At 38.5% G+C, this 19591-nt stretch overlaps 2 protein-coding genes across 6 annotated transcripts in view; one reads left to right on the top strand and one right to left on the bottom strand.

Moving 5' to 3' along the window:
• LOC110986744 (electroneutral sodium bicarbonate exchanger 1-like) overlaps positions 1-10854 on the top strand; it is a 73855-nt gene extending 63001 nt beyond the window's left edge. For all 5 annotated transcript variants that reach the window (XM_022248935.2, XM_022248943.2, XM_022248917.2 and 2 more), the window contains 6 exons: positions 202-274; positions 521-589; positions 1755-1928; positions 2699-2848; positions 3633-3850; positions 4517-10854. In XM_022248935.2, the coding sequence (XP_022104627.2) occupies positions 202-274; positions 521-589; positions 1755-1928; positions 2699-2848; positions 3633-3850; positions 4517-4706 (874 nt within the window). In that variant the 3' untranslated portion in view covers positions 4707-10854. The remainder of the gene's footprint in view (positions 1-201; positions 275-520; positions 590-1754; positions 1929-2698; positions 2849-3632; positions 3851-4516) is intronic.
• A 990-nt stretch (positions 10855-11844) lies between these two features.
• Positions 11845-19000, bottom strand: lrrd1 (leucine rich repeats and death domain containing 1). The gene is made up of 3 exons (XM_022248566.2): positions 18883-19000; positions 15201-17490; positions 11845-14813 (listed from the first exon to the last, which is right to left on the bottom strand). The coding sequence occupies exons 1-3, from the start codon at positions 18928-18930 to the stop codon at positions 14518-14520; spliced, it is 2634 nt and encodes an 877-aa protein (XP_022104258.2). The 5' UTR covers positions 18931-19000; the 3' UTR covers positions 11845-14517.
• Positions 19001-19591: the final 591 nt, after the last annotated feature.

Raw genomic sequence — 19591 nt, 5'->3', positions numbered from 1 at the left:
TTTGGCTCAGTCCATTATCATAGCCAATTTAAGACCGTCCCATTACACTTCTACTTCCTTATTGAAGCACAATTGATACAGGACTTGACAATTTCTTGTTGAATTTGTACAAATTATTCTATTTCCACAACTCAACACAAACAGTTTTTGTATCTCTCTTTCTCCTAACATTCAATGTGATTGTTTGATTGGTTTTGATAGAGAGCAGCGAGTGACAGCATTGATTGTATTCATTCTGATTGGTTTAGCTACACTCATGACTTCTGTTTTGTCGGTACGTATCCACTGTCTTATACTTACATGCATCCTTTCCTACATACAAGGACATAAATTCACGTGGAGCTTTTCAGACAGAATTTATCATCCTGCTTACTCGTGGATGTTTGTGAAATGTAATTGTCAAGAAATTGTTTATTTTGTAGCACTAAGTGGATCTAAGTATGTGCATTGTTGCATGTATCTGTCAGTGGTAAGGGGGATTTCTGCTCATAATTGTAGTCTTTTTCTGTTTGTTTTCCAGCTTATTCCAATGCCTGTGTTATATGGGGTCTTTCTCTTCATGGGTATCTCCTCATTAGCTAATGTGCAGGTATGATTTCTTATTTGGAATAATTCTGTAGAACATTGAAAGTTCACTTGTTTTCAGATTTGAAGCAGGTTTTGGGAACTTTCAGCATTTTGGGTCCCCGTAGTGTTGTATCTTGTATTTCTCAACATGGGAATGCGTTTTTGCATTCTTGGGTGTGCAATGTTTTGTCTGGTATCCAGTGTGATACATACTAGAACTTGCTTCCATACAAGCCCAAACCCACAGACGTTGCATGTGTGACTCCTACTGATGTTCCAAAATATAAGCGTTGTTTCCTGCAAAGCCATATTTGGGAGTCAAGTACTTCTTTCCTCACCTTTCACCTCTGCAGTCCGGGTTCAATTTGTGGCTGAGTCCACATATGGATTGAGTTTGCAGGCCCTACCTGAGTCCTTGGGTTTTACCCACAACATTCTCCTGGAGTTTTCCTCCCACATCTAAAATTGTAACTTCTTCTCATTGTCTCCTCTCTACAAGTTTCTTCAGGCTTGCGGGCCACAGTGGCTTGGGCAGTTTTGAGGAATTCTTGGTTTCATAACCAGAAAGACTTAATAGTAATATTGTACAGTTGGTTTTCTTGGAATTCCATATAATTGTGCTGACAAGGCACGTACACCAAGTTGATATCTGTAAAGTATGTTCCTGAAACTGCTAGAATATGCTAGAAATTATTCTTTCCAATGCTTAATTTGAATGCAATAAACAATTATTTATGCACCTAAATTTGGGCCCTTCCTGTAAACTCAAATGAGGAAAATTATATCACAGACATGTATGTCGTTGCCATTGCACATGCCAAATGCTAAACTGGTACATTTGTATATAAACTGAGAGTTCAATTTGTCTCATTATGAAAAGATAAAACTTAGGTGGAGTGAATTTTGCCCTTCATTGCCTAATGTAATTTTCAGTGGACTGCTGATTTCTTCCTTTGGGAAAATGAAAAATGCATTTTAGGTGAAGTTTCCTGACAGAGATCATTATAATTTGCTCACTTCTATATATTTGTTACAATGACTTCACCAAATTGTCAAACCTGGTCAATTTTGCCCCAAAATAGAATTGTGAAAACCGACAATATTCAACCAGATTTGTCTCTTCATGAAAACAGCGATGATATTAACCATGCAATGTAACTTTGATGCATTTTTCCTCTATGTTATAGTTTGTGGACCGTTTACAGCTGTTTTTCATGCCCCCCAAGCACCAGCCAGATTATATCTACCTTCGTCATGTTGGACTCCGCCGAGTACATTTGTTTACCGCCATCCAGCTGTCATGTCTTATCATCCTCTGGGTCATCAAGTCAACTGATGCAGCTCTGGTGTTTCCCATCATGGTGAGTCATTTGCTCTGTCAGTGGCTGTCCTTATATATTGACCCTGTGACTAGAAAGGTCCCAAAGTTATCCCAAGAAAGGGTGTGATATTTGTTCTTAGCAAATGTTAGGCTTAAAGCAGCCATGGACAGCCAGGAACAGTTGTATGACAGAATTACGTCCAAGGAGTGGGTTTTAACCCCAGTCTGAAAGTTTGCAAATATAAAATAGTTTGAGGTAGGATAGTCGACATCGACATCTCAAGTTCTTGAGACAAATCAAATGATCAGACATTATATTTGTTTTGCTACATGTATATATATTCATACATACCTAGTCACAATTACAATTGTAGGCACTTATTTAAAACACTCATCAAGTACATCAGCATGTATGTTTGCTGCCTTATTGTATGTGTAGCCAGGGCGACTATTGCACATGCATATTTCATTTATTTGGTTATATCAGCAAGTGGATTGTGTAGCCCATTCAGGCTACCTACACTCTACTCCATGCATACTTGTGGCATATCAAGTTGGCAGGGCACTGTTCAATGAGGGAAAAGTACACTAACAAGTCCATTGGAAATAAGGCTTGTTTTGGGGTGCCAACAAGACGAACTTGTTTAAGAGTTTGCAATTTTTCTTCAAGTTTTTTTCTACAGGACTATTACTTTTTGGTAAATCTCCATCTAACACGAAATATGAGCAGATACAGCAAAGTACAAAACTGAATTTAGGTGCTGTGAATTTTATTTGGAAATAATCGCAGCTTGAACTGTTACATTTTAGGTGCTGGCTGTTGCAATTGTGCGTAAGTTGATGGACCATGTCTTCTCTCAACGTGAACTGGAGAATTTAGATGATGTGATGCCTGAAATTGTCAAGAGAGCTAAGCATGACCAGAGGAAGGCTGCCGAAGAAGAAGTAGCCAAGACTGGGGTAAGGCATTTAGGGACGCATACAGCATACTTACCACCAATCCTCAAATGCAACTCTTGGGATAACTGGCACAATATTTGCACCATATACTTTGCTGTGATTTAAGTTCCTCTTTGCAACTCTCAAAGGCTTTGTCTTAGAGCAATGACCAAGTCAGGGTATCACACCAAGTCGACCTGCTTGGACCTGCCTGACAGCATGTGTGTGCAAAAACCAGCGAGGACCATTGCAGGTTGAGGGTGTGTGTTTCACTCCCTGCTGTGGCAGATGAGGTTTACACGCTGTCTAGGAAACTAGAAAATCACCAAGGTCTACACAAAGTTACATTGAGTTACAGTGCACAATCACCAGCAAAGAAAAGACAGGCTGGTGGGGCGTTTTCCAGCTGGTCTCGTTCAGGTGCATGGTGCACATGCGTGGACCTTGTATTCAAGCAGAAATTGGTCCTGTGTGTTAAGTGCATCATAAGCAAAATGTGCCCGAATCTGTACATGTGCATGGTGGGTTCCCAGCAAAGAACTGTCCTGGCTATATAAAAGATGACCTTTCTTGTTCTTACCCTGAACAGATAAAAAAATTCTGCTGATTAAAAGCATGTCCAAATGAACAAGAGTCTGCAATTCCTACTGTTGGTGAATGGTGTGATAGTTTGGAACATGTCAAGGAGCTGGTTAAGTATCCCATTGTGTGGGGCAACCATGCATGATCCTGGATTTCAGGCCACACCTCTTAAGTTTTATAAGCATTTAACAGTAGTAACTATTTTGCATTGGGGGTTGTGTAGGACGCCATCGTTGACGGCCGTGTTCAGCTACCACTCGCTGGAGGCAATGTCCTGACAATACCTGTGGACAAGGTGCAATTCCATCACGAGTCCGGCACCCTTAACATCTCAGAAGAGATGGCTAAGACTGGTATCTGGAAGACATTAGCATGCAACGCTAGGGAGAAAGCAGCAGCGGCCGAACGCAAGAAAGCCAGTGGAAGGGATGAAACCGATGCGTATGTATATTGCTAATCAACAGTTGTGTATAGTAAAATCCCATTTTCGATAGAATACTCTTCTGGATTCAAAGTCTTTGTTTCCACATCCCAAGCTGTTCTTCCATTGATTGCATACCTTAAACTGTGATTACGATGCTCTCATGTTGATGTTTTCATAGGTGTCATTGGTGTTCCTATGCCCTTTACCTTGCCCATGCCTTGGTACTGTTAATAGCAATAGAAACCTGCACCATGCATGGTTGCTCGTAGATTTTCTCTGATTTATTTATTGGGAGGAATTCCGTGCAATAAACAATAATCGTAAAGTTCAGTATAGTTTGAATACAGTATTAGGAAACTGATCACAGTTTATTTAAAATTCTTTGACCATAGTTTAAAAAATCAGATTAAAATAAAGATTGCAAACTAAAGAAAATTCTGATTGTTTAAATGTGTGAAGATGTTGACAAACAAGTTTGCACCGTTCACAAAAAAACAAGGTTCGGCATGTATTGAACACATCAGTAAAAAAAGCAGTTTGAAGTGAAAAGTGATTGCGAGATGGGTGTCCTTGGACAAAGAATAACTACTTGAAAGAGAAGACAGGGTACTTTGATGCATCACACTCATCAATGACTCTAATATGCGGTACATGTTCTTGTCTACAACTGTTTCCTCCAACAGAAAGAAACGGATGCATGATATGCCACTCAAGCAGGAGAAGTTCAGTCCTGACACTGAGAAACTTCCGACCATTGATGATGAGGAGGCAGCTACTATTCCCTACCGACAGCCGACAGGCAGCATATCTGGCGAGATCACCTTCAGTGTGCCCAAGTTTACGGTGGGCGGTGACAGTGAAACATCTGTGTGATCATACCAAAGTCACGGCTCAGAGTTCATTGCGCCATGGGATCACAACAGTCTCGACATTTGGGGTTGATTATGCCGAGTCCATTTATATTAGACTTGTACTGATTTAATAACCTTGAAGAGATAAACTGTTAAAAATCGGACTTGGTTTGCAAAATTTGAGTTGGCTGAGAAGCTCATCTCATTATATATTCATATATCGTGGAATGTCATCTTTTTGTTTGTTTGTGATTATAAACAAAATTTACATTTTTTTCTTTCTACTTAAGATTGGATTTTGTTTTGCATTTTTTCGCCAAAACTGTTTGGTTTATTCACACAGGCTTTAAATCCACACTTCTATGAGTCCAGTTTGAAACTTCATAAATGTGTGGGTTCAGAGGGATTAAAAAAATCAAACATTCTTAAGTTGTGAAGTGAAAAAAAATTGATACAATGTAACAAAATGACAGAGAATATTGGCCCAGAGGTTATCATGGTGGCTGGTCTGAAATTTTGGGATAAGTGTATAAATGCCAGTATCATGATGTAAGTCATTTTTGTAATGATATTTCTGGAATGCTTTGGTTCTTATTATTTTTTCTGTTCTTGTGAGTACTTGATCACGGTACGGGTTTTCATGTCATGGCCATTACCAAAAAAAATAGAATGTTTATGATGGCCATTAAGGGAGCGTTTTTGTATATAAGTTCTTCGACAATGCATTTTTTAATAACGTCGGCTTGGGTATACACTTGTATATATGTACAGGGGACAGATTATTCAGTGTTATTTCCCCAGACAGAGGACTTCATAAAAGCAACCCAAGAAGTATATCTAAGTAGAGTAAATCTATAAAAGTATTAAATTTTATTCTCAGTGTGAAAGTGAGAATGGATCAGCCCCCCAAAAAATCCAAAAACAAAAAGGATGTTTCTTGCGCTAAATGCAAAGGCAAAGCTTGGACAGCTTGAAGAGAGCATCAAGTTGAAAATGAATATGGTGGTGTGGCAGATTGCATCCAAAATCGTTCATTGCCTGACTGTCTACGGTACTTCACTGACACTGGGCAGGTACCTATGAGAATACAAACATGACAGATATAAACTATTGACGTCCAACCCATTAGCTGTTTAGATCACTTAGTTATGTTGTTGAATTTGGGTGGTGTGGATAAGTTTTGAGCAATTCCTGTTTTTGTCCAAAAGAAATACCAAGAAACTGAGGTAGATACCTTTAGCAGTGAAAAATGTATGCACCGTTTTTGCTGAGATCTACATGTATGTGCATGTGTGTGTTATCAGCATGGGAGTAAAGTTGGAATATTCTGCTCTGGTATTGGGCTTAATTCCAACTGATTAACCAAAGTGACATGCTGAGAATCCTGTGTGTTGATGTGTGTCAGAAGCCATTTTTAAAATTTGCATGCATGCTTCAATCCTTTCTATACCCCAAACCTGAGTGATCGAAGTGTGATGATACTGTTGAAAGATCTGTTTTACGTTGTAAGCCGACATTTTATTTGATTTTACTTTTTGTGTGCAAGACTCCTAAATACTGTTAGACAGCAACTTGCAATGACTAGATTTAGTCCATTTTACCTGTTCAATTTTTGTTTTATTTTATGTCTGAGGTGCATAAAGTTAACATTGAACTTTTTAAGCTCAGTGATTCTGCAGTAGACGACATACAACACATTATTAAAAGTAATTTTTTTAATGATTAAAAGTAATATTAAGGTAATGACTTAAGTGAATAACATACCAAATGCAGACAGTTGTGAGGTCTGTAATGATGAGATTGAAAGACAGAGATTTCTTGTACTTTGTTCAGTACTATCTTTTCTTCCAAAGCCCTGCTTGATTCAGTGGAAAACCAAACTTTAGATAAACCTACATGTATTTAACCAAAACTAGATTTTTGAAGTATCGCTAAATTCTTTTGTATAGAGAATCTCTTTCCAAGGAAATTAGCTTTAACTTTGTTTTCATAGTTGGTTTTGAAAGTACTTGACTATTGCTAGCTTGCATTTGATAGGTTCATGTCAGTAGCCTTCACAAGTTAAGGTAATTCATTCAAAAGTAATCAAGTACTTTGAGGTGGTTGTCTCATGTTTGGCTGTCATACTGTATGAAATAAATAAATTGCAAACTAAAGTTAAAATTGTGGATATTGTACAAAACCAAGGACATTTGAACATACACCTGCTACTTAAAACATACTTTGACCATGTCATCATGGACTTTGGATATTAGGCCATCATGATTTGGTAAAGCAGAAACCGGATTTAGCCAAGACTGCATGTAAAAATGTGTAGTCATAACTCACTTTATATTGTCAAATGTTCAAAGTCACTGTAGGTGGTTACTGTTAATAATTCAAAGTACGTGTAGCATGTAAGGGACAATGCCTCATTGATTCTTGGCAGTTTTCAACCTTACACATGGCAAACATAACTCTTTGGAGAATATGCAACGTCTCCAACATTTTATTTATAAATTCTGTTTCTGTGGCTTGTTTTTAGTTGTTCTGGGTTAGATTTTTGTCGTATTTAAAAGTTAAGCCTTAGAAGTAGTTTCATCTGTCATTGTACAGGTATGGATCCCCACCTTCCTAAGAAAGTAATGTAAAGATTCAGGAGTGAGTGTTTTCCTCAAACCAAGTAGACTGTTATTCATGCTGTGCATGGCACGAAGAGCTGTGTTCATTTTTCAGGATTTTCATAGTACAGTAGAATACCAACAAGTGAATTACATTGTATTGATGAGAATGTGTCCAAGATTTGTTGGCATGTAATGTTTATTACAAACCATTGTAATATTTATTAACAAACCTAACAACAGAAAAATGTTGGCCCATGTTTCATGTGAATGGTAGATAAAAAATGTTCAAAGTGAAATTTGCCAAAGTTGGAGTGTCTTCAACATCGGCCAGTGTGCACCTACAGACTCACTATGGCAACCCAGATTCTCATTTGGTTTCGCTTTTGCATGGAGTGTCAACTGCCCTCTCTATCAACTGGTGGTTTCCCTGATATCTCTATCAACTGGTGGTTTCCCTGATGTCTCTATCAACTGGTGGTTTCCCTGATGTCATAGTGAATGTTGTCAAAATTCATTTTGTGAAGCTGTTAATTTGTTTTAAAAATGGTGTGTCAGAGTGGCAACATTTGGGAGAAATTATAACAGTGACAGGTTTAAACTTCTTTATAATTATACCGTCACACTTGTTCTCCAGCCATCACAATAAGCGTTGTGTAATCTGAAAGTTGTGTGTGAAGTCCTTTTGTCAGTTTATGCAATGGCAGACAGTATATAAGGTCACTAATGCTAGTTTAAAATATGTTTTTGGGTGCTTTTTTGTAAGGACGACAATTAGTGTAGCAGTCCTAGAAACTGAGCACATTCTTTAGTGATTTTTCCCCCCTCATGAAAAATGGAAACTTGATATGAATATTCTTAATATAAACTCCATGCTGGTAATATAGGCCCCGTAGGATAAAGCCTGGAACTCTTTTGTATCGGCCAGTAGAAAGATTAGCTAGAAATGTGCAATCCATAGAGAAGACTGGAAGATTGGGATAGTAAGGAATCCAACAGCGGAAAGCAATCATAATAGACTGAATTTTGTCTTGTGATGATATTGAGTAATGTAGAGTTCACAACAGATGTGCTACCCAGTGACTGTTATATTCCTGTGATATGGGTGCTGTGTATGACTAGGGTAGACACCCCTCTGAATGGTACCCAGAAAGCCATAGTCAAACTGTAAGTTCATATTAACTACAGGTGTATAATGCTCTGATTTTTCTTTCGAGTGATCAGAGAAAAGTGGGGACAACTTTTGTGCCCATTGTGTGAGGTTCCGACTCAAGTGGCTTCACCAGTAATGTGACATTTGGTGAAGTAGACCTTAAGGTTGTCAACTGAATACTTGGTTTTTTGGTCACCACACTGAACAGCCATGGTTTTAAGGTGTAATAATAATTTTTTAAAGTCCAATGTTAGTGTTGGTGCATGAGTAAAACGTACAACCCAATCAAGTCAATGAATTGATATTGATGTGTTGGAGGGTCACATCCAGTAACTGTACCTTACAAAGTATTTAATGTTAAAGGTTTATTGATTAATACAGATCTCTAGTGAAATGTAGCTATGCAGAAATTGACAATTGAAATTATATGTCTCTCCCTGTACTGCCAGTGGCCCATATGCCACGTTTACAGTGAGAATTGTGCACTCTGACAACAGAGCGTATGGACTGTGACAGTGATCTTAGGAATTTCTGAATAATAATGGAGGAATTTTGCCATGGTTTGAGCTTGGGATAAACATTGGTAGTAAACCAGTTGTGTCTTGTTTTGTTTTTATATTTATGTGTGGATGTGATATTTTTTAAGTTCCATTTTCCACCACAGATTATCCATAATCCCAGTGTGATCATTGTTGGGCGGTTTACCAAGCAGACTACCTTGTCTAGACTTTAAACTATTCAATCATAAATATGACTTGTTGAATTGTATCATTGCTTGTATTTGGCCATTGTATTGATAGGGCACCGTGAGGGTGTTGGTAGAGCAGTGTGCTCAGTTCCATTCTGCTAACTAGAAGCAAAAAGAGAAGTACTCCCACTTGTTTCCCATGTTGCTATGTGGATTCACATCATTCTGAAGTTTTTACTGAACAATTGAACACCTCCTCCCCTGTGTGTAGTGAGCATCTAACAAAAGTATGGTGATTTGCTATAGTCTAAGATGGAAATGCATGGCAGATCTTTTGTGCAGCTTTATATGCATGGCACGAAGTTGTGTGGATAGAGCAGCAATAAGAGTGTCCTGACACCTTCTCCTGCCAAAAAGGAAAGCTTGTAAGGTTAGGTATCACACTTTGTAATTGTTCATATTCATTGATATTGGAGCTCTTTGAGTTGTACATTGTAAATCCGTGGTGTAGGTATGCCCTTGATAAATACAGGTTACTGTTTGGAGTCTAGGTGGCCAGTTCATGTTGGCCACAGTTAGAGATGATGAACACAACAATTATATGAATGTGGGTGTGAATACAGTGATACACAATGAGATCTACCTTTTGCTACCTCTGGTAACATTGGTCAACTTATGCACAGTTGGAAAGATTGTTTCCAAAGCATTGATCTGGATATCCATGTTATACAAACCAATGTACATGTACCCCTTAGGATTCAATGGCACTGTGCACACTAGCAGTACTTCCCCTAGATAATACAACACAGGTAGATAATGGAGAAATGTATGCCGACATCCACCTGTTTGCTGGTGGAATAGCACAGGTAACCAAATCTGACCAGGTAAGGGAAATTCAGAGCTGTTTAGCATCGACTGTGACAAGGCAGTTTGTTTACAAAAGAGAAATCAATTGAAAAGCTTCAATCTTGTTGCACCAACATTTGTCTGTGACTTTAATACGATGAAGCTGGGCAAGACTATTTGAAAGGTTACCTGGGGGAAAAAAATTAATGCTGAGCAAAATTTATGGAAGATGAATCAGTCTTTAGGTATTGTGGTCAGTTGAAAGTGCGACCTGTTTGAGGTTTTCTACGTAACTTAATGCTTCTTTGAATGTCATTGAAAGTTGGGCGGAGCTTACAGTATTGTTTTGTTGGGGTTGGAATTTTGCTAGAGACAGCTGTACAGTTGTGATATTTTAAGCAAGATGGCATGGGTTTTGTGTCTAGGGGTGGTACTGCATTACAGCGATTGGAAAGTATCCATGTTGAAGTTCTTTACCAGTCATCAAAAGCCAAAACAATTTCAAAGGGGGGCTTGGCATCTTAACTCAAAATACTTTTTAAAAAGAAAACTGGTTTGAGTTTCGACTTCACTGTGCTCAGGTTGAAAGTACGATTGATTTTTGATCGCGAGGTGTACTCATACATTGCACTGATCAACAAAACTTGAATTTGGATTTATTGTTTTGAATATCATTTGTTTACCAGAAAATGATATCACAAGAGAGAAACACTTGAATTCAAATTTTTCAAAGCGATTCTTCGGTAAATTATTTTTCTAGGTACTGTCTTCAAATGAGTCATTAGAATATTGGCTGCTTTTCATTTGAATATGAGTGCTAAGAAATGATCATGAATAATTACATTGAGAGTGCATACTTCTAATTAAATAAATTCAAAAACAACATGGTGTGATGGTTGTAATTCATGTTGGTAAGTTTCACTGTCGTGTCCGAGTATAGTTAACATTTGGAACTTTACAATCAGTCAAGCCAGAGAAGTGAACCAAATGAGGCGATGTGAGTTGAATGGAGGCACTGTGAAAACTGAGTCACTGGCGGTGTTGTTGAGTCTATCACAAGTTCTAGCACAAGACAGGTCATATGTAACAGGTTGACCTATGATAGAATATGTCATTTGAATAAGAGAATAAAATATACTTGGCCAGTCATAAGCATTAAGTACCTGCTAAGCACATTGCAATTCATAAATACCTTTGGAGTCAGTTTAAAAAAGTTTAAAAATTGCAAATTATCAATGACGTTTCAAATTTTTAGTTTTGGTTTTTTAAAAATGCCCCTCTATTCATGTTGGGGTTATTTTCCTCTTGAAAGCAGTAAGAAGCAATCTCCTTATATAGAAATTGGCATGTGTGGGGGGCGTACTGCGTAAGGTGTGTACAGCCAGCCGGTGCTTTAAGACTGGCCATGTAACAGGCTCACGACTGATAGAAATAGCTTAACTGTCCTGCCTATTTATAAATCAGTGTTACAGGCTATATAACACTGATGCATAAATATGTAAGACAGTATACCTATTCCTATTGGTCGAGAGTCCATCACATGGATAGGAGTCAAGTTCACTTTCTAACAGTTTTGGGGTTGGGGGGACTTGTGTATGTCTATCTCGAAATGACTGTTTCAGTATCCTTAACAGCTTTTCAAAATAAAATAAGTAAATAAATGGAAAACTTAGCTCTGTATTCATTTCCATCCAATGTTTCCTGATTTTTTTAAGATTGGTATATATGAACAGATACACACAGTATTTTATTCAGCATTCCTGAGGGTCAAATCTAAAAGATATTGGGCAGTTTGACTGAATATATTGAAAACTGCCCCTTAACATTGTTCAAGCTTACACCCTTTTTTGTTGATGAATAAGCTGGACATTACTTAAGCTGGAAGTTTTAATACTTGAAACAATTCTCAATGCAACAGAATGCCTCCTAAAATAGGGCTGCAGTTAAATTGGTGCTTTATTTCACACATCTTCACTGCAAAACACAACCTACACATACCAGTTCAACTTCAATTTTAGAACAAAATTAAAACATCTGTTCTGAACATTTTAGAGGGCTCGTAAAGGAATTATTGGAACCTTGACACACCTGCACTGTAAGATATTTGTATAACATGATTTTCAGTAATATAATTTATACCTTCGTACATGTATGGCTAGCATCAAAGCTGGACTATAAGATAGATAAAAACAAATCCTCTTTTCAGATCATACAAGAAAATACAGAGTCAAACTTGCTATCAAGGAACTACTACAGGAAAGAACCTATCAAGGTTCATGACTAAGTAGTGAGTTTGTAATTTGGGATCTTTACAACAGTGTCTGCAGATAATTGGTATATGAAACCAAGCTCCGTTTTTAAAACTGCAAATAAAAAATGGTCGGCTAATATTTCCACACAAAGGAGGCATAGATGTCTGCAAGATACAAAAACAAATCTCTCACTGCTGCCACACAGAATTCCATAGACCCCTACTTTTAACCTGTTTCATAAAGTGGTTTTCACCTTGCCCTCTCAATAAAGTTTTGTGATTATAAAAATGTCAGTTGATGCACAACTACAGCGGTCCATCCTCAGATCAACTGGAGGGAAATCCCAAAAGTCTTAGTATCAGGAGAGCTATCAAAAACCCTTTCACAAGTCCTAAGCATTTGTGATGATAAACAGGTCACTGGCATAGATAAATCTCAATGGAGAAGCATTTTTCAAAGTTGTGAGAAACTCCATACTTGTTCACAAATACTTACAAATATGGAAGAACCAATGGACATAATACCAACCATTAAAATAATTATGGGAACTTCTGTTGTTTGAAATGAATTTTTTGTTCTGGCCTTATAAATAATATAACAATTTCCTATAAATAACTTCTCTGTCCAACTTAATTTCTAAAGGTACCCTGTTCACAAATTTACATTTTGCATATGTGTATCTGTAATTTCACATGGAAAGTAAAAATCTGCTAAGGACAAATTTAAGGCAACATAACCTGTCCTGAACCATGCATTTAATGCATGATACTGTACTGAAATACACGTACAAAGACATGCTGTTGAAATAAAGTTGAAAATTACTGCAGGGTATGTGTATTTTTTTTCAATCTTGCTCCAAAAAATTAAATGTTTAAAAAGAATTTTTATGGATTCTCAGGAATGTCCATGGTAAAACTATATTTTTTTAATTAACTCAATGCCATCGTAATACTTAATATGACTGACCTTTAATAGGATTTTAATTTGGTTTTTCTTGCTAACTTCTGTTGGTTTTTCTCCAAAAACAATTATTTTAGTTAAAATACCGGTGTAGGTTAGAAGGGCTCAAATGTTGAATACAATTCCAAGGAGGTTCTAGAAATTCCCTTGGGGGGACCATTGTACCTCTTGTGTTTCACCATTGTCAAATTTCACTGACTGCAACGCACTTACAAAAGGGACCTTATCATTTTGTTGAGCCTGAAAGGCTAAGGTGATGTCAAGCATTTTTGTTAAACACAGGTACTTTTCTTTAAAACAAACGCAAATGCCCCATCAAGCGCATGCCTACATTAACTCGTATTTTAGGATCACAAACAGATTGCCTTACTTTTCTTCAGCAGTTATGACCTTTACCCTTGAGCTTTCAAGTTATAAATGCAAAAGGCTTGTAGGACTACACAAAACAATGCTCAAGCCATATTTGAAATTCCCATGGGAAGTATTTATTGTGCCAATAATATTTCTGTTGTTTTAGCACTTGTGACCTTGATCTTTGACCTTTTGGCCCCAAATGCAACACACTTCTTAGGATTATCAACAGCGATGCACAAATTAAATCTGAAGTTCATACATGAAGTCTTTCTGAAGTTATTGTGCTAACAAGAATCTTCCGGACACATTGACACGCATGCACACCCACCCAGAAAAGGGCAGAAAACGCTATGCCCCTTGGACTTCATTGGCAGGGCATTAAAAAACTAGCACACATAGTGAGATATCTTTTCTATTGAATAAAGACATTAAAATTTTAGAGTGTTTCACACTGGGCAAAGAATTATGTTAGCGATTAGGAAGCTAAATATACATGTATTTAATGCTAGCTGTGTAGAAAAATATGAATATACCAAGTCTGAAAGATAAAAAAGTCATTTCAGTTTCACTGCAAACTTTTGAACATTTGAACCAGTTGCTGACTCATTTTTGACTGGCCTGGATGTTGTGTGTGTACACAACAAATGGGTATCGGGCATGTACACACGTCCACTGTAGGAGACTCAACAAACAGTCTGCATTTTACCTGTCAGCCACCCCTATATAGATTGTCTGATCCTTTTACATGGACTCGGACACAAACAGGTTAATTGTTCAATCTTTGAGGGCTTGTGGCATAAGCCATTGAAGGCAGTTACTTTGTTTCACATTGCACACTGTGGGGATCTTGATTCTCCCCTTCAAGGCGAAAGCAAAATGCCAAGCAATGACATGGTAAACTATTTCAAACATGATTGTGACCTCAGACCAATTTTGAGGGCTCAAGTTCAAGTCCTGACGCCTGGAGACACCTGCAGACCTCACAGCCTGTGCGCCTGTGAGTAGACCTTCATGGCTTTGATCTTACTCGCCACAACTGGCATTTCAATCAGTCGCAGGTATCTCGCCAACTCATCTCCATTGGCCGCCCGCCCCTTCATGTCTTGCCATTTCCTCAGTGCAGCAAAGATCATAACCTCGGGAGGATCATTCTTGTACGTCTTCTCAATGTGCGACATTTCCTCTTTGCTGAAGTGGAAGACACGCATGAGGTCATGCAACTCACGCTGGCGGACATTAGCTGCGACACACTGGAACATCTTTTCAAGAAGAACAGCTGCAAAATAAAATGTTAAATCAGTCACAAATAGCTCACTGAATGAATTTTTAAAATCCAAATTTACTTACATGTAGATGTGAAAACTGCTTTTTGTTAAACTGTCAATAAATTCTTCAAACTTCTTTTTGCACTTCTAAAGTCCAATATGTTAATCATGAGCAAAATAATTTCAAGCTTGTCAAAATGGTGGCTCCATGGGAGACTTGTTCAGGACAAGGGAAATATTTAGTTCCCACACACGTAAACAGATGAGTTTCATGGAACAAACTGTGGCTGCTGCCTGTGTCAGTGGAAACAGAGTTATCTGATGTGTGAAAATATTCCAAGCAGACAATCATTAATATTTAAAGTTTATCAGATTTTACAAATATAGGTCATACACACCTGCTCTCTCTTCAGCTGAGAGCAGGAATCGTGTTATAGGCTCCATGGCTCCACCATCACAGACATCAGTAGGGGGATGGCACAGTGGGTTCTCCTGCAACCTCAAGTCAGTCAGGTTAGTCAAGCCATCAAATGTTACTGGCAGCTGCCGCAGCATGTTGCCCTCCAGGTGGAACTCTTCTAGGTGCTTCAACTGGGATATGGATTCTGGGAGCTCTACCAGACGATTGTCTGTGACATCCAGTTTGATCAGATTCTCTAGCTGTGATATCGTTGATGGGAGGCCTTCTAAGGCATTGTGTGACACATCTAACTCTTCAAGGTGTTGGAGCACTTGGATAGTGGATGGCAGATAACTGATCTTAGTGCCCTCCGGTTGGGAGAAGCGGAGGATTCTTAGATTAGGAAGGCCACAGAGCTGCAGTGGAAACATTCCGTAGCAATTACTGTCAAGATTCAGCTCCTCCAGCAGCTCCATCTTTTCCACATCATCTGCCATGTCCATCAGCCGGTTGTCAGACATGACAAGTTTCCGAAGCCAGGACAGAGAGCAGAGCTCCTCGGGAAAGTTCTCAAAGTGATTGTGGCTCAGGTCTAGTTGACGGAGGTTGACCAGATTTGTGACTGCAGATGGGAGGGAGGATATGGAATTCTCTGTTAAAGAAAGGTACTCCAACATCTGAACTTCACAGACTTCAACTGGAAATGTCCCCAGGCAATTTTTGTTCATGGTTAGCTGCCGCAAACAGTACAGGTTCTCTACTTCCTTGGGGAGACCTGTCAACTTGTTCTGATCAAGTGTGAGGAGCTCAAGCTCTGATAAAGAGCACACTCCCTCTGGAAGAACTTGGAACTTGTTGTCATGAAGCAGAAGTTGGTTCAGATGCCTTAAATTGGCCATTTCAACTGGCAGGCCCATCAACTGGTTTCCTGAGAGGTCAAGTATGACGAGATTGTGGAGAAGACACAAATCATCTGGTACTTCTTCCAGGCAGTTTTGTCCAAGATAAAGCTCCGACAGGTCACTGAGATATCTGACAATGGCTGGAAGTTTGCTGAGTTTGTTAGAGTCAAGGCCAAGAATCTCTAGGTTTGTCAGATGCTGGATTCCATCGGGAATCTCCTCCAACTGATTGCTGTTCAGTCCTAATGTTTTTAACTTGTCAAGATGTCTAATTTCGCTGGAAATCTCTGTGATGAGATTGTGTGAAACATTGAGTTCTTGCAGCTCGGGAAGCCAGTACACCTGCACAGGGAGGATTCGGAATGCATTCTTCTCCAAATTGAGTTCTCTCAGATTGAACAGGTACCCAATGTCAGCTGGCAGTGTCTGCATGTAATTTCCACTCATGCTGAGCTGAACCAACTGGTCCAATAAGCACACCTGCTTGGGAAACTTTCTGAAGTTGTTGTTATTCAGACCAAGAATTCTCAGGAAGTGTAGCTGATTGAACTGTAGTGGTAGTGCCTCCAACTTGTTTTGGCTGAGGTTGATGACATTTATTTCTGACAACATGCAGACCTCATCAGGCAATTCCCGCAGCTGGTTGTCATTCATGTGGAACTGGCGGAGCATCTTCAAGGCTGCCACATCACTTGGTACTTCTTGAATGTCATTACCACTGAGATCAAGAACCTCCAAGTTTGTTAGCTGACAAAGCTCTGAAGGGAAGCTGGTCAGTCCACATGCCTGTATAACAAGAGCTTCAAGACAGCTCAGCTGGTGGATCTGCTCAGGAATGTCACATAGACTGTTGTTATTCAAAAGAAGACAGTGGATGTAATTCAGTTGGAATGTCTTTGGTGGGACTTCTGTGAGAGCCTGATCACTCAGATCAAGACAGTACTTGCCGTTGGGACTCAAGAACACCTGCGAGTTGAGATCCTCCATGGATGCACTCTCCAGAACTTCTCGCAGCAAACTCAGCTTTCCCTGCTTATCCCCTACTGCTTCATCTGATACACCATTCATGTTGGCCCTCCAGGAGACTTTCTCTGGACTGATACCATGGCGTGCATCATAGGATCTCCTGTTGAGTTCCTGAGTGATGAATGCATCTTTTTCATCATTAAAATTCTCTCCTTCCATCTCTATGTTACTGTGAAGGGGGGTATTTTCGGAGACCATATTCCCATTTTGTTGTGCTATTTCTCCTTCAGCCATTTGACTCATTTCTGAGATGTCTCTGCTTTCAGAGGCAGTCTCTGTCGCTGTAGAGGCTTCTAACTTAGCAGATACATCCATCCTGGATTGTTGAGTCATGTGACTGATGACAGCATCACTGGCTAACTGTGAAAAAGATAAGATAAAATCATACCAATTAACACTGGCAATTCGTCATGCATGACACTGCCAATCATTCAATGATTGAATAACAGTGCGATCGTACTGTCGTAGTGAGATGACACAATTGTTGAAGTAAAAAAGGGGGCAGTGGATGATCATATAGTCATGATAATGTTAATACAGCTGTTCAGATTTTAAATACTGAACTCACAAAAATAAACGTTTGGCTATTAGCCAACAAACTGTGCAGCAATCTAGCCAAATCTAATTATATGATATTTTGTACTAAACAACAAAAAGACATTCAAACTTTCCCTTTGGTATTAAATGGCAAAACGTTGAATAAAGTAACAAGTACAACATTTTCGGGTATAAATATAAATGAGCACTTATCTTGGAAGAGTCATATAAGTGTAATCTCGAGTAAAGTATCAAGATGTATTAGTATAATGAATTGTTTAAAGTCTTTTCTCCCATGTAATATTCTGTTAACTCAGTACAATTCTTTTGTGCAATCGTATTTGAATTATTCTATTTTGACATAGGGAGGTCCTTTATCTAATTGTGACCAATTGTACATCTTACAAAATAATTTACTTTTATTCTCACTGAATAATTTCTCATGCTGGATATTATGACCACACGGTCCCATTATTGTCAAAACATAAAGTGCTAAAGGTATTTGACCATAATAAATATCAGTTGGGTAAATTTATGTATAAATGTATGAATGATAAGCTGTCACTGTATTTTAAATCATACTTTAAACTTACCTCAAATGTTCACTCATATCATACCAGAAGTATCTCTCAAAAGAAATTATACAATGTATGTTGATACCAATAGAACTTCATGACACAAAATAGTCTTGTACAATGCGGTGTGCAATACTGGAATAGCCTAAATGAAACTATAAAAGCAGCGCCCACTTTATTAACATTTGCTCTAATGTGGAAAAATATAATTCTTTCTGCATATATCACCTGTAGAATTGTATTTTGATTGATGCGTTGTATTATCTCCCGCCTGTCAGTGTTTGTCCGTATGTGTATCATTGCCAAAAACATGTTCATGTCTTGTATTGTTCTATGTTATAATATGTATGTCTGTCAATAGGTTAGGGAACAAAAGCAAATGCATGCTTCACCCTTTACCTAAATGTTGTTCTTTAACGTGTACTTTATCTTTCTGCTTGACATTGTACATTCTAACGCAAACTATCATGACTATTGTAAAACTTAATTCGTCTTCTACTCTGTAACCATGGTATGAACAACATTAAATAAACGTCTGTCAAATAAAAAAATATATATTAAACTGTACATAAGTCACTATTAAGTGACATACAATTATTTATACAGTATGACTGATTATATGATGAAGAACAGAACTTACTTTCACAAGTTCCCTGAGCCAGCAGCACAGTAACACGTTCGTTTTCATGTAACCGGGCAACTGTTTGCCGAGTCCAGGACACAGGTGTCTGGACTCCCACTTTCGACTTTTAGCACTATTTTAGCGGCGGAAACCAGATCATACGAGATAGTTGATTAATTGATGAACAGCGCCTCCACTTGTTAGACTTCTCGGACCGTGCCGTGCGCCACCGGTGGCAGAACGATTTTCAAGGGGGGGGGAGAGTTCTGCGACCGTCAGGCATGCATTAATCGAAAAAAAGTGTGGGGGAGGGGGGCTACTGGCCCCTCTGCGAGCTGCGTCCCCTTCCGCCGCCAGTATAGTGCCGCGCTCACCAATGTTGTTGCAGAACTTGTGCGTTGGTGACGAAACTGCTGATGATGAGATCTGTTTGTATTGTCATTGCGTGTTTAGTTAACGAAAAAAGTGCGTTTATTAGTCAAAACTCAGACATGGAATAACTTACCACAACATCTGAAATCTTCACGTCCAACAAGCGTCCATTTTTTGTCCGACAGTTAAGACAACTTAATTAGTTTCCTGTATATTTTGTGATGTTATTGTATTGCATAATCGTGTTGAGGTACATTGCCCCGAGTGGTATTTTGTCTATTTTTGTGAATTTTTTGTGCAATTTCTTCTGGTTAAATCTGAACAACAAGTTCTTATCTATTTTGCTACTTTTAAT

The sequence above is a fragment of the Acanthaster planci genome, linkage group LG03 (genome assembly GCF_054643075.1).
Source record: "Acanthaster planci isolate LZ-2023a linkage group LG03, COTS_SCS, whole genome shotgun sequence".
Taxonomy (NCBI): Eukaryota; Metazoa; Echinodermata; class Asteroidea; order Valvatida; family Acanthasteridae; genus Acanthaster; species Acanthaster planci.
Note: the sequence above shows the minus strand (reverse complement) of the source record. Positions and strands in the feature narration are given on the sequence as shown.